The following is a 19,980-nucleotide window of genomic DNA, read 5'->3' as shown; positions in this document are numbered from 1 at the left end:
TTTGTTTAGCTAGTTTCACACAGTGTTTATCATTCTTACATTTGTCTCTGTATTCTCTAAGAGCACAAGCTGACTTATTTGCCAGGAACTTTTGTTATGTTTTCTTCTTTTCCTTCACTGCCTCATTAACTTCCCGTGTCCACCATGGAGTTCTGATTTTTCTATCCTTGTAGACAACCTCACCACATCAACCAGTGTTTTCTTCAAGACTTGCCACTGAATCTCCAAGGTTTGGTTCCTAATCTCTAACTCTTTCATTTTTGTCTTCAATAATCTTTGTGTATTTTAGTCTATAGTTCACATCTGATTACTACTCAACTTTTGTTTGCTTTAAAACTTTCTGACATGTTCTTGTTTTTTGTATCATTCAATTTTATCCTGCTCAAGACTAAATAGTGATCGCTTCCATTTGCAAATCCTTTGTACACTCTAGTGTCCTGCACCAGGGAGAAAACATCACTATCACCAATAACATAGTCGAGTCTTTAAGGTTTGAATGTTTTTTTAGCTGTAGTCGTTCTCCTTATAGAGTTCACCTTCACAGATGAACTTTGGAAACGATCACATTACAATTTGGATACTCAGAGTTGGGCCTAGAATTCGAGCTGTGAGGGATTGCTTTTCGTCTCGGAACCTATACCACCGGAAAGTGAATCATGCTGCATTGCCTCTGAGTTTTCGAGTCACTTTATCCAGCACATTTGCGGCTTGTGTTCAACTCTGTATAGCATTTATGATTACAGTTGTCTGTCCCACAACTGATGAAATTCTTCCTTCAGAAAGTCATTCTCTTTCAAGTCAAAAATTGTTCGTGGGTTGCACAATTCTCTACGGTGAATGATGTCGACTTTCATTGAATATCCTGGAAATGATCTAGAATACTGTATTATGTACATCAAGGAATGCAAATGGGTGTTTTTTCTTTCTCTTTATATAAAATGCGATATTTTCCATCATCTGTGAATAAATGTTTCAATTAAAATGTGTCATGTGTTATTTAATAACGGATATAAACATTTATTAACCCTAGAAAAATTGTGTAGAGTTTTAGCGAATCAAAGCATCTATCTTCTGTCATATCTTCCTTCACAGGTTCATCGAAACAGCTGTGATCTCGCGTCGATGAAATGCAAAGATTGTGCTGCTCAAGTGTATCTCAAAGATTTACCGAAGCACAGAAGTGTTGACTGTCCAGAGACAAAGGTTAGCTGTTCACATTGTTCTTTGCTGGTTCCGAGGAAAGAAATACAGGTGAGTGTAAAAATAATCCCCAGCGCAGTGAATTTATTTATATATTTATTTAGGCCCTCTAGCACTAAAATCACCCCTTAAAAATTCAAAAAAGTGTGGTATAACATGGAGTGTATGTACTCTAATTCAAGAAATCATTCAGGTTGTTGGAAGGAGGAAAAATGTGTAAATAATACCATCATATCAATCGAAGAAGATAATAAAGTCTCTCAAGGACATCATCAGTATTCAAGAATGTGTGGGTGGGTGAGAGATTTAATTCAGTGTTATATGGAGAGCAAAACAGAATGGGAAAAGAGGTGAACCAAACGCATAGTTGGGAAAATGGTTGGGTTACTGTTTCTGTACAAACGATTCCACTGAAGCTAAACCTAAATGATTCGATGAATTATAATAGACATCTAAAATACCTAATTTCGTAACATTTCATCCAGCTACATTGAGAAATTATTAGTATCGATTCAGATCATTATGGTAGATTATGAAATAAAATGGGGAAATAATCCGCAATGAATCCAACATTGAACCACCCCAAATATCTTCATGCATTCTTGTATCCAAGTTTATTGAATTCGGTTCAGCCAGAGAAGAGTTATTATATTTTGGGCAAGATGGCCCCCTCTTTATGCACTCTCAAACTGAAAACAGTTGCAAAATGTCAGCAGCAGCTGTCGGATATAACAAATCTAACATGGTCACTACAACACAAGAATGAAGATGCCATTTTATGATTCCACAAGATCATGGTAATTTTATTATGGTCAGAATTAAACATGTAAAATTATTATTATTATTATTATTATTATTATTATTATTATTATTATTATTATTATTATTATTATTATTATTTAAATAGATAGATATATTTTTGTAAGCTTCATATTCTAGTACAAAACTATGAACAACCATACGAGTAACCTAAGAGCAACAGGTCGTTCAGGTTACGAAATGCATAAAGTTATAAAAATATCTGTAATGCATTTTCATTATATACACATAATTACATCCATAAAATATACATATTAAATATTATTATAATATAATACCATCTCAGGATGCATGCTAATATGTACAGAGAAAGTTGCATAACATTAATTAGGAACAAAATAAAACAAAGTAGTTAAATAGCATTTAAATGTTTACGTTTTACCCATGAGACTGGATCCTTTTATTACCAAAATGCAAAAACCAATCATTTAAACAATTATTTTGAACAGAAAATTCTCATTTCTGGGGGAAAATAAATACTCTTTGATTAGAGTTTTGTATTTGTTAGTTTCATCTCTTATTTTTAAAGGTAGGATACTGAATGCGTTTGGCGCTAAATAAGTGTAATGTTTGTGTATTGCTTCTTTATTTGCTTTCGGTCGAGTCTTTAATAACGGATCTTCAGTAGACATAAGAGTCAAAATATTTTAGACTCTTATGTCTACTGAAGAAAGTATCTTGTTTGATATTTACGTGTTCGTTGTCGTTTTTTATGAATAATAGTACCCCATAGACGTATAAATATCTAATGGATAGTATGTTTAGTATGGCGTGTTTATTACACATTGTAGAATCCTTATATTTGTTTCTAGTTAAGATTTTAATTACTTTAATCTGAGTCGAGACTAAAGGTTTCAGCGTGGTGCGATAGATTCCTCCCCAACTTAAAATATCATATTATAGTGCGCTTTGAATCCAGGCAGAATATAATATTTTAAACATATTTAAATTTAAAAATCTATTTAGATAGTGAAGCTGTTCAACATAATTCTTACTTTATTTACGACATCGGTGATATGCGGTTTCCAGCTCAAATTACTATCAATTTTTAAGCCCAAGTGAGTTATTACACTGACTTTTTCTATTTTCTCGCAGTTGCAATTTGAATTTGTCCTGCAATTCCAATCATGCAAAATGAATTGTGCAGTGAAGTTCATTTTGCCATTTGTATTCGCAAGTTAAAAGTTACATATTTAGTTTTTGAGACATATAGACTGAGTTTGTTTGACTGGAACCAATTTGTTACTTTCAAAAGATCACCATTCACTATAGTTTGCATTTGTTCGGCTCTGTCCGTAGGGAAAATTAGTACTGTGTCATCTGCAAAAGTGTTTATTGTACTGTGTAGTTTAAGATTGCAGAAGATTGACATGAATATTAAATAAAATTGGTCCCAAGACAGATCCTTGTGGTACACCGCAGTCTACTGTTTTGGAGCTGCTACAGCTGTTGTTTATTTTTACAATTTGTGATCTGGAATTTAAGTAATTTTGGAACCAGTTTAGGACAGTACCTCGTATTCCTATGACTTCTATTTTTTTTAAATTAAAATTTCATGTGATACAGTGACAAAAGCTTTGTGTATATCTAAAAATACCGCTAATTTTAGTTTATGTTCATCTGGGGAAGTATAAACTGTGTTTGTGAAGTTCAGTAAAGCATGTTCTGCGCTAAACTTTTGCTTGAATCCAAATCGATTCTTTGAAAAGAAATTGTTTTTGTCCAAATATTTCGAGTCTAGTTTTTAACATTTTCTGTAATATTTTCGAAAATACCGGTAGGTGTGAGTTCGGTCTGTAATTTTTCAAGTTATTTTTGTTTCCCTTTTTGTAAATCTCTGCAGTGATAAGTTAAAAAAGTACATTAGTGGTTCCATAGTTTACAGTTGGCATTCTTTCACAGTGCTAGTGTTAATACCATCGTATTCTGAAGTTTTGGTTTTTTAAGCTAGCTATGACACTTTTGATTTCGTTTTCACAAATGGGGAGAAGATATATGGAGTTAGCAAGTCTTTTGAGAGTGCAATTCCGAGGGGTGGGTTTAGCATTTTTCAGAATGCTTTCACTGACCGTGGCAAAGTGATTATTGAATTCTTCAGCTAATCCTCTGACTCCATTTTCTCTATTCCTATCGATATCTTTAAGTATGGGGAGGCTTTGTTTGTGTGTATCTTTGCCGAATAATTTATTCACAAACTTCCATTGTTTTCTGGGGTTTCCTTAGAATTTTAGCAATTCCTTTCTGTAGTATTTGTTTTTACTTTCTTCAAATTTATGGTGTATTAAATTTCTGTAGTACTTGAAACTGTGATCATAATATTGATTGTGGGGGTAATTTTTAAACTTGTTATACATTTCATCTCTAATTGTTATGTAGTGTCTGATTTCCTGTGTAATCGAGGGCTTTGTTTCTTTAATTTTGTCTATTATTTTAACTTTAATTAAGTCTTGTATTTTATTTTTGAATATTGCAATAAATTTATGATGCGAGGTATCAATATTTGTTTCCGTCGTTATCTCTTCCCAAGAAACAGTGCTCAAGTTATGTTTCAATACTCTGAAGTCAATTATTGTGCAGGGGATGTTTTCACTTGTACTATCTCTGTTCTGTATTTGCAAATGCACTTTGATACCAATTGGAAAGTGATCCAATTTTTTATTTATTTATTTTTTTTTTAATGTTGGACCCATATACGAGATGTTGGCTGGTCAACCTCTAGTACGTTAGTACCGTACATGGGTAGCGGGTTGGGAAAGGAGAAACTTGTTTACATCTAATTTGAAAGCCTGTATGTTATATTCCTTGGGAAATACGCCAGGGGAAGACTGTTCCACAGTACTGCAGTAGCAGGGATGAAGGAGGAGGAAAAGAAACTTGTTCTGTGGGTTTCAAGGTGTACTGTAAAAGGATGTTGGGCGGCAGCTCTACGCATTAATTGGGCGGCAGCTGTATTTGGTATTAAAGAGAGGTTGGCGCAGAACTGCTGTTTCGATTTTGTTTCTAATTAACGTCCTCCTGAATACATGAGCTAGGCACGATCTACCAGCATTGAATTCCCTCTTGGAGACATTAATATATTGTTCAAGTCCATGCCTGGCAAGTAGATCTAGATAATCTTGAGAGGAGCTGCTGTTCCTCAGCAATCAATATTCATATCCCCAGAACCTTGCCACTTTTGATCTCATCTAGACTACACTCGAGTTCTTGTATAAAGTTGGACTCTGTGTAACAATGCGACCTACATACAGCCATTATATATATATATATATATATATATATATATATATATATATATATATATATATTTTTTTTTTTTTTTTTTTTTTTTTTATATATATATTTATATATAAATATATATATTATGATGTTCTAAATATAGATTGACATTTTGAGCTGTTTTCATTTTTATTCTATTAATGCTATTAACAGATATGGATTTTCGAATAAAGATAATTACTTCTCCAGATTTGTCATAATTTCTAGATTGATAATAATTTTTAAATCCGCATAAATGGTACAAATCAGTTTCTTCGTCTTTCACTTAGATTTCTGTTAACATCAGAACATCTATCCGATAGTTTAATTGTCTAGTAGTAATTCAATGTGTTCTAATTTATTTCAAATACTTATATTTATATGCAAAATATTCAAAGTACTTACATTGTCTGAGGATAAAAGTTTCTTAATTTTTCTACTGAATCATAACAAATTACACATTTATGAAAATGTCATCACCGCTAATGTTAGTAAGTCTGTTATTAGGCTCGCTGCTTTCTCGGAGTTTAGACAAGTCTTCTTCGCATCTGATTCGCCATATTTTAGATGTGTCGTTTCTTCTCATGAAAACTTTGCCCTGTTTGAGCCAGAGATATTTGTAATGTACTTCAGGTCTAGAATAGAACTTCTAAAAATATCAAACGGCGAATGTACTTTAAATAGTTTATTGTATTAGATTTAAATGATTTATTGTACTATGAAATTAGAAAAAGTGCTTGGAGTGTAGCGGAAATTATTTCTGTTGACAAGTCTAAAATCTCTTTTAGATTACTGCCCTCTATCTGCTTATCATACAAAGATTTAATGCGGATTTCGCACTCTTATTTTCTGAAGTAAGACTACTCAAGAAACAAATTGAAAAATACTGGTTCATTTTTTTTATTTGTATTTTTAACAGCTGGAAGAGCATTATGAAAATTGTGCAAAGTTCATCTCAGAATGCAAATATCGTTATCTTTGATGTGCCTACAAAGTAAGTCTTTTATACAACTTATATACAATGAAAAAAATAATAATAAAATGAATGTCTTCACCTTCCTTTGTAGATATATTTTTGAAATTCTTTTAACGTGGATAAATCATCTGAAAATAATAAAAAACGATTAACTGTGATAATCTGGTTTCGCCTGGTAATTATCAAGATGGACCTAAATAATATTCACCAACTTTAATTCAACATAAAGAAACGCAAATAGCTCTAGACGTTCATAGTTTATCATTCTCAACAGCGTATTTTAACATATTAATAACTTACGAAGTGAAATGACATGGACTTCTGTTCTATAGATATAATCAAACGATATTATAATTAATTTATTAGCTTAAGTTAAATATTTTACAATTCATTCATTTTTTCACAACAGGATAAGACGTAGACTATCACCTAAATCTCGTATTTTGATTTTATTATAATACACCCTCTGACCCAAAAAGAAACCGAACTTTTCGAAAACAGAAATATTTTGTTGTCGAAAGCGGCAACCTTCATTAATGTTGTGTCAACTGCTGTGTTTTGATCAACGATCGGTAGTCACGATATTCATGCCGTACACGAAATCTCGCTATCAGTCGCTTCAAAATTTCGAGATAAAACTCGCCATTGACCGTTTCGCAAGGCGGAATCAATTCGTTGTGGATAATCCCTTGGAATCGTAGAAACAAATCAGCATTGTCTTTACTTTTGACTTCTCCAAGCCACTTTTTTTCTGATTCCCCCACTTCTGGCATTCTCCACTCAGCACTCTGGCGCTTGTTTTGGGCTCATACTCAAAACACCACGTTTCGTCACCAGTACCGATCACTTCGAGGAAGTTTGAGTCCTTACGGGCGGTTTTAATGAGGTCCTTGATGAGTATTCAATCCGATACATTTATTGGTCGTCGGTCAACTTGTGGGGAACAAATCGCAAATTCAATTTACGAAGGCCCAAACTCTCGGTCATAATGTTGTGCACAGTTGATTTCGGAATCCCCAATTCATCTTTAATCAATCTCACGGACGATTTTGGATTTTCTTAGTTGAAATCACGCACTTTTTGTATGTTAACTTTGCTCAGTCCAGTTTTTGGACACTCAGGTTTTTCGTCCTTCTCAAGCGTCTCTCGAAAACTTTGAAATTGCTTAAACCACTCGTAAATTTGATTACGAGGCTAGCATTCATCACCGTATGCTTTTTGAAGCATTTGATACGTTTCAGTAAAACTTTTACCAAGTTTAACCCAAACGTCAATCTCTGTTCTCTGTTTGAAACTCATTTTCCGACAGTTTGTCAAAACACACTGTCACTCTTGGCACTATAACTCGACTTCTAATGAAACAAATGTCATAAACACTTGATACAACATAATGGAGGTTGCCGCTGTCGGCAACAAAATGATACAACAGGAGGCGCCATTAGTTTTTTCTATTTTGGAAAAGATTAATTTTTTTTTTGCACAGAGGGTGTATAATGAAGATGGCTTTATTTTTAATGAAGTCTTCAATTTATAACATGGTTTCCATTAAAAGGACACTCGAAAACAGATGAAACTTCACGAGAAATCTGTAGAAGACCACCTGGATATTTTCCTAAATAAGATAGCTGACATGGAAGTAAGTATTTAGAAAGATTAAATAATCGATTGATCATAAAAATTCTGCTCTTTTCTTCTGTTTCTTACTTCTTGAAAATATTAATCTGTTTTGCGATTTAATAACCCTCACACCACAGGATGGCAGCAGTTGTCTGCCATTCTCTCTTTTACCGATGCCAATTAAAATCATTGATTGTCTTAGATTGCCTACTATCTGTGATTGACTAAGGGTGGAGATTGCCCTTTTCAGTTTCGACTAAACAGCCTTCTCTACCACCTTAGGAGAATAAGAGGCGTTAGCAGATTTTAAAAATTCTTGTTCGAATTTTATCACTTGAACTGACTCTAGTAATAAATTAAACAATTCGTAATATACAATAGTTTAACACATTCGGTTCGTTCCGTTAGTTGCTAATGATTTCTGGTTCTGTTCTCAGTAAGTTCTTGTTCGATGTACCTTGGATAGAACCCAAAACGCAAAGTGACAAAGAATTGCTCTGTCTTTTGTGGTATATACTGTCTGTGTTATTTTAATATGTCTAAATGCACTTATATCGAAAAACACATCGGGAGAATAAAGATGAAAAAATGCATTTGTACGGTAAAGGTTGGCGCAAAATTGCTATTAAAATCTATTTAGTTCTGATAATCTATTTATACGGCATTGATGCTAAACAAATCATATTCTGATCATTATTTTTCATAAAACTCTACAAAGGAAAGTAACTTCAGGTAGAGCATCATGTCTGCAATAAGAATGCAAACACTTTACTGGACCTCGCATTTAAAATTTGGCTCTTGTGGAAATAAATGCCTTTTTTCTTTTTGTCAACAAGTTAGCAATTTACACTGATGTTTTTGCTGCATTTCAGTTGGATATATTGTTAAATTGTTTGAAATTTGTTGATTTTAATTTAATTTAATTTTTTCTTTTAAGAAAAGCGTTACGACCATCAGATCAGAGGTAGATTCGCTACAGCAGGAACTAAAGGTAATCATCTTTCGTATCGTTATTTATATTTATGGAATATATAATGTGTTCGTCGATTGGTAAAAAAAATAAGTTAAACACATTTTTTGGGGAAAAAAATCACTTTTATTTCTCAACATAGTCTTCATCGAGTTCTACACATTTGGTCCAGAAAGTTTCCAATTTTTTCATTCCATCTAAAAAGTAGGATTCGTCAAATTGTGCAAAATAGTCATTGACAGCCTTGATGACATCCTCGTTCGAAGAACATTTTTTCCCACCGAGCCAAAATTTTTTAAGTTTGGGAACAAGAAGAAGTCACACGGGTCCAAGTCCGGAGAATTCAAAGGCAATCACTCTGAATAACACGTGAATTTCACAAGCATAATACATTGCTTTCATAACCTTAACTGCTTGGGCCATAATTTCAGCAAAATAAATTCCACCAAAATCAAATAAACAATATGATTCTAGCAAATTTTAGTTGAACCATTTCCTATATCGGAGCAAATTGCTTCTACTGATCTTCATGTGTTCTGGTGCATCAGGGATCCATTCGAATTATTTAAAATTAGTTAATTCTAAAATGTTTTGCTTAATCTAATTTTTCGCTTCGTTTTTCAGAAAGTGCATGCTGAGAAGATCCAAATGGACGAGTTAAAAGAACAACTAAAAGTAATAAATATTTTAATTATCATTTCTCGTTTTATATCTATTTGAAAAGTAGGCATTTACTTAAAGCAAGAGCTTTCAGTTCTTCTTATTATTATTGTTGTGGTTGTTGTTCACTTTCAGACCACTGAGAACCATCTGTCACTCCAAACGCATAAGCTTTGGAAAGACAGAATTAAATTTTATATTTTTTAATAATTATTTTATTATTTTTATTTTTATTCTTATTTTTTCTTTAGACGCGTTTCATATAATTACAAAAATTCCAGCATTGATAACTCCAATAATCTTTTTCCTAGTTTCCATTTTCTATATTCTGTTTTTTGGAAGGAAACACAGATTATTTTAAAACTTTTTTAACTTGTAATAATGTAATAAATATTTTATTTGGGAAACGCTAGTAATAATAAGTACCTGCTGAATATCGGTTAAGGATATGCACTCCTTTTTACTAACCTTAAGATTTGCACAAATGCGTGGAGAGAAGACACAAAAGTAAAGAAAAGCCTTATGACTGTCCTCTTGTTAAGACTGGCATAAAGGTGGAAAGGGTTAAATTAATATTACATTGAAAAGACAAAAGAAAAATAACCTTTTACAGTGGCTGAACTCCATCATTCAGAAGGCACGGCTTGAAGGATGAATGCATTTGAAGTGAGGTTCATAATATTACCATCTACAAAACAGAAATAAATCTGAATGTGAGCTTTACAAAACTCACATTCACTCCTCTGTCCAAAAAGAAACCGAAGAGGAATTTAGCTACTGGGTGTTTTATAGGATTTATGCAAACATGCTTAAGAAAAGGATAAGAAAAAGTATTCAAGAGAAACTTGGCGAAAAATACGATGGGTTCCTGCTACATACAATTTGCCAGGATCATATTTTCACGTTACGTTATACACCCTCAGTCCAAAAAGAAACCGAAGTTTTCGAAAATACAAGAAACTAGTGGCGAGACCTGTTGTATCTTTTTGTTGTCGAAAGCGGCAACCTTCTTTAGTGTTGTGTTCAACTGTTTATGACATTTGTTTCATTAGAAGCCGAGTTATGGTGCCAAGAGTGTGTTTCGACGAACGGTCGCTAAATGAGTTTCAAACAGAGAGCTGCAATTGACTTTTGTGTTAAACTTGGTTAAAGGTTTTACAGAAACGCATCAAATGCTTCAAAATGCATACCGTAATGAATGCGTGTCCCGTACTCAGGTTTGCGAGTGGTTTAAGCGATTACAAAGTGGTTGTGAGACGATTGAGGACGACAAATAACAGGACTGAGCGAAGTTAACATCCACATCAACGAAAACCGAAATCGTCCGTGAGATTGATTGAAGATGTATTGGGGATTCCAAAATCAACTGTGCACAATATTTTGACCGATAGTTTGGGCCTTCGTAAATGGAATTCGCGATTTGTTCCCCACAAGTTGACCGACGATCAAAAAATGTATCGAATTTAACACTGCAAGAACCTCATTAAAACCGCCCGTAAGGACTCAAACTTTCTTGAAAGGATCGTTACTGGTGATGAAACGTGGTGTTTTGAGTATGAGATAGAAACAAAGCGCCAGAGTGCTGGTTGGAAACCACCAGAAGAGGGGCATCTGTAAAAAAGTCGCTTGGAGAAGTGAAAAGCAAATACAATGCTGATTTGTTTCTACGATCCACAAAGAATTCGTTCCGCCTGGCCAAACAGTCAATGGTGAGTTTTATCTCGAAGTTGTGAAGCGATTGATAGTGAGAATTCTTTGCGTACGACTTGAATGTCATGAGGATCGACCGTTCGTCGAAATACATTGTCACTCTTGGCACTATAAATCGGCTTCTAATGAAACAAATGTCATAAACAGTTGACACAACACTGATGAAGGTTGCCGCTTTCGACAACAAAAAGATACAACAGGTGGCACCACTAGTTTCTTCTATTTTCGAAACGTTCGGTTTCTTTTTGGACAGAGGGTGTACATTTGAGTAATCGTGGGCGTATAACAAGGATCTGTCTATATATTTTGTCCATGTGGAAGAGGCATGCAGTAAGATACCAAAAGAAAACCCAGGTTACAATTATATGAATCAGATAAATTGCACACTTTAATGTATAATACATAGTCTATGTTTAAGAAATAATATCATTAGAATTGATAGAAACGCAGAAAAAATGGTGTGATGTTAAATAAGACATCACACAGACAAGGATGCACACTATCTGTACTCTGATTCACAATTAAATTGATCAGGTTGAATTAAATCTAATATGAAAATCAGAGATTTTGACTTCCCAAATGTGTGATGACGTCACACTCCTGAACAAATGTACTACAGGTATTGATTATTTCTTAACTAAATGGAATACCTTCTGCACCAAATCCAGAATGAAAATCTTCAATAAAAAGGACAAAAACCCATTCAAATAGGCAGTGACATGGAAGTCATCACTGTCACTGTAAACAGGAAACCTGGAGAAGAAATAAAACATTACAAGTACTTAAGCAATTTTTTGGTGAAAATGGCAAACTAAATATGGAAGTAAATAACAGAAGGACAAAGTTGGGGAGCCTTTGAATTATGGAATAAGGGAGAAAGTAGCCAAAACACTACACTAGCATTGTAAAGAGAGTGTCGAGACAAATTTTGTTTAATGGAGATAAGAGTGGATAAGAAATAAAGTAACTGATCCAAAACTAGATACTGCGATAAAAATTAGGGTAGTGAACAGATGGTATTAGTGACAACACCACATTAAAAGTGAACCTATGGAGAAAGTTGTTAGCATTCAAGAATAAAAGAGAAAACAAATCAAATCTAAAGTAGTTTGGTTTTGGTCACTTAAAGATAATGGGAGTAAAAAAGGTTAGCAAAACAGTGTTTTCTTCTTCTGCTGCTCCTCTTGGATGGAAGGAAAAAGACCCAGAGGAATGTATGTAGACCAATGCAGTTAGAAACGCCCTAGAAGACCAAAATATAATTTCTGACTAAACTAGGATCCTGACAAATAGCAGTGCCAAGTTTACATTAATAAAGATGTGAACTTAATCAACTACTCTCATGCCATCGTTTACATTACTTAAGCATACCCATTTGGAATTTGATGACCATGATGATGATGATAATGGTTATTATTATTTTTCAGTGCTTGAAATTGTTTTCAACTTTCAATTAAGCTGTGGATTTAGTCATCCTTTAGCTCAGCTTAAGTATACAAAATGGTGGGGTTCAATAAAAAAAATGTTCAATAAATTTAGGCTATAAATATTTTCAAGTATTAGTGTAAAAAAAAAAAAAAACTTTTTCTGTTTTTCATTATAATGCACGATTATGAATCCTCTCCATTTGAAAATAGTTAAAATGAACTAGAAAAGTATGATTTGACCTTTAAAATATGTTTACGGTAGAATTTAATTAATCAATGTGATTACACTTAAAACATATTCTGAATATTTCTTGGGTGTAATCGAGAGAATAAGATGGTGAAAAATAATCAGCATTCACTATTTCAGAAACTTGAAGTTGCTCAAAACCAAGGTTTTATCGTAAAGAATGAACGGAACACAACGGTAAGGATAATTATAAATAACCTACGGAGTCGCTATTGTTATGTATGGTTAAAATATGGTTATTTTTATTTCACTGACGTCCTTGTCTTTTTCTTAATTTTATGAAGATAAATTCTTATGAAACAGTCTGAAATAATTCGCCATCTTATTTATGAGATTTCTGCCTTAGGCCTAACGAATTGCTAATTATCAACAAAGTTTTCTTACCAAACTCAATATATTTTAACGAAGTCATTCTAGAGGGCGCGAATTTAAACTTTCTCATAGTTGATTTTATAAGTGAATTTCCATAAATTACATATAATTTTTCATTTATTTATTTTAATAGAGTAGTAATTGTACTCATACCGGTCACTGAATTAGAAACCTTTGTGCAGATGTGCGTTTAACGTCGCTTACGCAGCGTATATTCAAAATACTTGGTCACATGCATCACCACGTGTTATAGAAACTATTTCGGAACGCTGCTGATCAGATCGTCAACAGTGTTGATCACAATGGGAAAAACAAAAGATCTTTTTGAGTTCGATAAAGGAATTTCTGTGGATGTTCATATGGCTGCAGCCACGATTTTGAAAACAGCAGAGCTGACTGGTTTCTTAAAAGGTGAGATATCCCGGGTGTTTAATCAGTGGAAAAACAACCCACTTTACTTGTCTAAGAGGCGTAACTGTGGTCCTAACACAGTCTGTCAGGAACGAGATCGTCGTCTTCTGAGAAGGCTTGTACGGACAAACCGAACTTCCTGTGTGCAGCAAATGACTGATGTATTTAACCCTGCGGAGGTCGCGATCGAAAACATTGCAGCGTAGATCGCGTGTATCTGAGAGATACATTCATTACTTGTTTGCATGTGCTAAAATATGATAAAACTTAAAAAAAAACACACTGCAAATATAATACATGACTTACTCGCTTGGGAAAAGAATTTAAGAGCTGATGTTATTGGACAACCGAAACAGAGAAGTGCTTTACCATCAAAAGCCTCCAATGAATGGGCATTGGTAAGCTAAAAATCAAAGTGAGACCGATTTAAATAAATAAACTCTGATATGCAGATATACGAGCATGTGACACTCACACACGTTTCTCTGAATCGACTGTGAATGTCTTTTTCCCAACGGTGAACTCAGACATTGGAATATGCACTGTTTTGATTTTCAAACCAGCCTTTGTCTTCCTGAACTTCTTGCCACTGAGTGATACTTATCACTATAACCACGCAGGTGACTTCTTAGTAAACCTAGTACATACGATAGTTATGAAGATCCACCCAAGTTTGGAAATTTCGCGGACAATCAGATAAATAATAGTAAAGAGTCGATCAAGATATTGATGTAATATGACATTGATGATTTCATGTATGGTGTCTGATGGTCTGCCTGGATGCGATCTTGTAAAATATATCGAAATGTACGTTTACATTATTCTTATTATTTTCATTTTATTAATCTATCTCCTGACATTCCATATATTCATAGCATATGTACTGAGTGGTTTTTGAATGAATTTCGACAAGCCCTTTATTCTCGTTATCTGAAAATGAACTTTGTTACAATATTAAGCTCCTCAATTCATACATTGATTGGATTGGTCATTGTCAAAACGTGAACGGAAAAACGAAAAACTTAATACAATTTATAGTAAACATGTTAAAAATTGTGCGATTAAGCATTGATAACACTCTACTCGATATTAAGGTTTTATAATTCAACAAGGATTACTCCGAAATCTACTGGGCATTATTTTTATATTCTGAAAAAGAGAAAACCTGAAGAGCAACTTATTGAATTTGTTCATTCTGCAGGTAGATGAAGAAAAGAACAAATCTCTGAAGAAGAAACTTCAGGTGAGTCTTCGAAACTTCCATTTTACCATTGAAAGGTAAAGTTATTAATTTTCCTTTAATGTGATGTCATTCTGATTTCTTTTATGCGAATTGGAATATCCGCTCGCAAATGCGAATATGAAACGTTAAACTATGACCACTGTTGATATTGTTTAGAATTACCATCACAGCAATAGGTTTTACTAGTCCATCATATTACGTCTGTCAACTGCGTGTGTTCTTCGGCCGATTTGCCTGTTTCACAAACATTCTACGTTTTCATGTCCAATTACTTCTGTATGTGACTGGCTAATCTCCATAAATGCAATTTTGCATTTATGGAGATTAGCCAGTCACATACAGAAGTAATTTTTTTTCATTATATTTCATTGACTAGAAATGAAAATGATTTCAGCTCTGTTTTTTTTATTTAGAAAATCTACGAGAATTATCGTGAAATTCATGGACAGCAGGAAATGACCAGTGGAATGGGGGTAAGTTTGGGTTTTATTTTATACAGAAAACATGTTACTCCCTTTGGGAAAATTAAAGGCGTTGGATAATTATTATTATTTCCCTAATTATAGGAGCTTGGGGTGAAATGGACAGGCACCTATTCGAGAGTATTTCGGTGGAAAATAGATAAATACTGGTATAAGAAACGAAAGAGCCATGACGAAAATGCACCTATTTGTCTAACCTCCCCATTATTCTGCATATCTCAATATGGACTCTGGTCTTACAACATTGGATTGCAGATTAACCTCAACGGATATGGCAACGACGCTGATACCGACCTTGCAGTGTTCTTTACGCTGAAGAAGGGAGACCATGATGATTTCTTGGAATGGCCATTCAGACATCTGGTAAGAAATGCATTCGTTACTCTTGAGTACTTGAAATTAAGTGTTGTTATGATTATGCAAAGCAGGAACAACGAACGTCAGTTAAAAAACATTCAAGAGGCAATTATAAGAATTCTGATGCACCATAAAATCCCCTGCCTAAAAACCAACGCCGAAACTGTCAGGCAAAAAAAAAGCATTCTAGGATTTAAAATTATGTTTTCTTGTGATGTTGAATTATGCATAGATTTTCCAGAAATAATACTTCGAGGGTGGTCTGAAGAGTTCTCGTCCTAACAATGAAAAAACGAATTTATAATTTCAAAATTATTTTTATTTTTCAACGTATTCTCCCTTAAGACTAATAATTTTATTCCAGCGATGCTCCAGCGCCATTCTCCCGTCCCTATAGTGGTTCTCAGTACGATCTGCAAAATACCCCTCTACAGATGCAATCACCTCTTGATTCAAAGAAAAACGCTAACCAGCGAGGAAGAGTTTTAGTTTTGGGAAGAGACAGAAGTCAGAGGGAGCCAAATCTGGGGAATAGGGTGGATGTTCCAACAATTCATAGTGCAGATCCCTTACTTTCACCATTGCCAAAACACCTTTGTGGGCAAGTGCATTGTCCTGATGAAAGATGATTCTTTCTTCTGCAAACCGGGTCTTTTCTCACGAAATGTTTCGCCTAGTCTGGTTAAAATATTGAAATAATATTCCCTAGTTATTGTTTTATCCTTTTCAAGTAATTAATAAACAAAATGCCTTCATCATCCCAAAACATCGATGCCATGACTTTCCCTGCTGATGGAACCGACTTTGTCTTTGGCGCTGAACAACCACTTCTGTCCACTGTTTTGACTTCTATTTGGATTCTGATGGGTAACAGAGAATCCAAGTCTCATCCATAGGAATAAATCAATGTACAAAATCAGATTTATTCTTGTTAAAACGCTCCAAGCAGTGTTCAGAGATTTTCGTTGTGCGTTTTTGATCTGCGCGGCAGTCATCTTGCCGAGAACTTTTTCCTTTGCAATTCTTCATGCAAAATGTATCCTACACGTTCTTTTGAAATGTCTATTGTCTCAGCAATTTCACGCACTTTGACTCGCTGATCATCCAAGACCATATCGTATACTTGATCAATGATTTATCGTGTTGCTACACGCTTTGGATGTCCTTCACGTGGTTCATCTTCAAGGCTGGTACGGCCACGTTTAAAATCGGCAGCCCATTTCTTAATTGTCGAAAACGAAAGAGAAGAGTGCCCGTAAACTTTTATGAACTTTGAATCAATTTCTTTTGGCGATAAGCCTTCTTTTAGAAAGAATTTTATAACAGTACCATACTCAATTTTATCCATTTCCAGGGATACTGACAATAATTTTGTTTCAGACAGCTGTATAAAACAACCTACTTAGTATAATGACTTGCAATTTCACATGGATGCTTATGACAGATGTACCAATTTAGAAATAAAAATCTTGCCGATATTGATACCAGCTATGGTCGAGGCCGAGAAATTTTCAGACCACCCTCGTATGTCGCTTGCGTTATTATTTTCCACAGTCGTTGTACATTTATACTTCGATGCCTTTCATTCTATTTTATATATTTCAGAATACTTACTCAGTATGCCACAAAGAATATGCTTTTCCCCCTGGCAGCACAGGAATTGACAGCTATTAATGCATGGCAACTATCAAGCAATATTTTTTCTAGGTTGAAATGTTCCCATGTCCATCATATTGTTACGAAATATATTGAATATTTTCAAACATTTACACAAATGGTACACACACTTGAACTGCAGTGAAGAATGATTTAGTTTCAGTTCATTTGAAAAACAATTATTCTAATTTTGTGCATATAAAAGTAATCAAGAATAAGTAACAAAATCGAAAGGCAGTTACATAAATTCAACTCTTTTCAGGTGAAAGTGAGTTTAGTCCACCAGAAGCGCCTTGCAAGAGATAAAGAAATGACCATGGATCCTCTCAAAATTGGGCATCAGCATTCTGCTTTCCGAAAACCAACAAACAAAGGAGATTATTATTGGGCTGCTATCGACATCATACCATGTAAGGAACTGGAGTCCAGTCATAGTCCATATCTCGTAAACGACGCAATTTATCTGAACATGGTTGTATTTTGGAGGTAGCGCAATCAATTCCTTCTCCAATCTGTGAACGTGAAATCTCAACTGGTGGTCCAATTTTAACTTCATTTCGATATGTCTGAGCTTGTGCAAGACCGTGAATACCATTTTATCACATTTACGTAATTTAATATCTATATTCTAGACACTCATATCTTCACGTGTAACCAGATAAAGCTTTTGCTTTCTGTAATAATAATTAACTATTTTCATAAACATTTCCATGTTTTCTGTGATTACTTTACAAACATGAAACATTATCCTTAGATTTACAAAATATCTGTTAACTTTCTTTTTCATCCTTCTTCCCTGAGGATCACTTTCGGTTGATCCTCATACTGAATGCAGTGGTACACCTTCTGTGCAAAAGGAAATCGACCTTTTCGAAAATAGAAGAAACTAGTGCTGCCACCTGTTGTATCTTTTCGTTGTCGAAAGCGATAACCTTCCTTAGTGTTGTGTCAACTGGTTATGACATTTGTTTCATTAGAAGCCGAGTTATAGTGCCGAGTATCTGTTTGAAACTCATTTTCCGACGAACGGTCGGAAAATGAGTTTCAAACAGAGAGCTGCGATTGACGTTTCTGTTAAACTTGGTAAACGTTTTACCGAAACGCATCAAATGCTTCAAAAAGCATACGGTGATGAATGCTTATCCCGTACTCAAGTTTAAGAGTGGTTTAAGCGATTTCAAAGTGGTCATGAGACCCTTGAGGACGACGAAAAGCCAGGCCGTCCAAAAACTGGAATGAGAGAAATTAACATCCAAAACGTGCGTGATTTCATCGAAGAAAATTCAAAATCGTCCGTGAGATCGATTGAAGATGAATTAGGGATGCCACAATCAACTGTGCACAACATTTTGACCGAGCGTTTGGGCCTTCGTAAATTGAATTCGCGATTTGTTCCCCACAAGTGGACCAAAGATCAAAAATGTTTCGAATTGAACACTGCAAGGACCTCATTAAAACCGCTCGTAAGGACTCAAACTTCCTTGCAATGATCGTTACTGGTGACGATAAGTTTGTGTTTTGAGTATGAGCCCGAAACAAAGCGCCAGAGTGCTGAGTGGAGACCACCAGAAGAGGGACATCCGAAAAAAAGTCGCTTGGAGAAGTCAAAAGTAAAGACAATGCTGATTTATCAATGCTATAATTCCAAGGTCATTATCCACAAGGAATTCGTTCCTCCTGGCGAAACGGTCAATGGTGAGTTTTATCTCGAAGTTTTGAAGCGATTGAGAGCGAGAATTCGTCGCGTACGACATGAATATCGTGACTACCGACCGTTCGTCAAAACACACTGTCACTTTTGGCAATATAACTTAGCTTCTAATGAAACAAATGTCATAATCAGTAGAAACAACACTAATTAAAGTTGTCGCTATCGACAACAAAAAGATACAACAGGTGGCGCCACTAGTTTCTTCTATTTTCGAAAGGTTCGGTTTCTTTTTGTACAGACGGTGTATATAGTATGTAATCGACAGTCTTTTATCTAATACGCTATAAAGTCTAAAATATACCCCTCCCAAGTCCCATAAAATAGGCAATGAATGCATCTGCAGACTTTCCTTAGTTCCAAACAAGAGCCAATTGCTTTTGCATTCGACAAGAATTTAAACTAACTGAAACTCAATAATCTGACCAAAGAATATTAATTTTTGTAAGAAATTACGAAAATTTATTTGAAATTTTTGTGTTAATTATTTAGATTATGGTAATGGCTTCCAGTGCATTGGTCAAGTATTCGAAGTATCCTGTCTTGAGGAACTGCTTTCTGTACCATAATACTAGATCGCAAGAAGAAATGTCTTTAGGTTCAAGAAAGTTCTTCTGTACTTTTTTTCAGATAGTTTCCGAGTTAGTATCTCCTGCACGACATCTTCTCTCTCTCTCTCTCTCTCTCTTTTTAAACTGATTTCCCTTGAAAATAGACTAGATCCTTCACCATAATCTTACTCCTAAATTCACTTCAGTGCAATCATATTATGTAACCATTTTCGATTACATCATGAATTCATCCACCAGAGGACTCAGACTTTCCACAATCCTCCGAATGGCCAATCGCATTCACCTACTAAACTACCTT

The 19,980-nt window shown here is 34.6% G+C and overlaps 1 protein-coding gene across 1 annotated transcript; it reads left to right on the top strand.

Annotated features, from left to right (window-relative positions):
• Nucleotides 1-1,220: 1,220 nt before the first annotated feature.
• On the top strand, nt 1,221-17,934 carry LOC150106136 (TNF receptor-associated factor 2-like). Its single transcript, XM_090393888.1, has 10 exons — nt 1,221-1,251; nt 6,194-6,268; nt 7,803-7,886; nt 8,805-8,858; nt 9,462-9,512; nt 13,002-13,058; nt 14,866-14,907; nt 15,321-15,380; nt 15,474-15,752; nt 17,665-17,934. The coding sequence occupies exons 3-10, from the start codon at nt 7,818-7,820 to the stop codon at nt 17,890-17,892; spliced, it is 840 nt and encodes a 279-aa protein (XP_090250014.1). The 5' UTR covers nt 1,221-1,251; nt 6,194-6,268; nt 7,803-7,817; the 3' UTR covers nt 17,893-17,934.
• The last annotated feature ends 2,046 nt before the right edge of the window (nt 17,935-19,980 follow it).

This window comes from Typopeltis vanoorti, chromosome 6 (genome assembly GCF_054136105.1).
Source record: "Typopeltis vanoorti isolate ZY-2024b chromosome 6, IOZ_Tvanoo_1.0, whole genome shotgun sequence".
NCBI lineage: Eukaryota > Metazoa > Arthropoda > Arachnida > Uropygi > Thelyphonidae > Typopeltis > Typopeltis vanoorti.
Note: the sequence above shows the minus strand (reverse complement) of the source record. Positions and strands in the feature narration are given on the sequence as shown.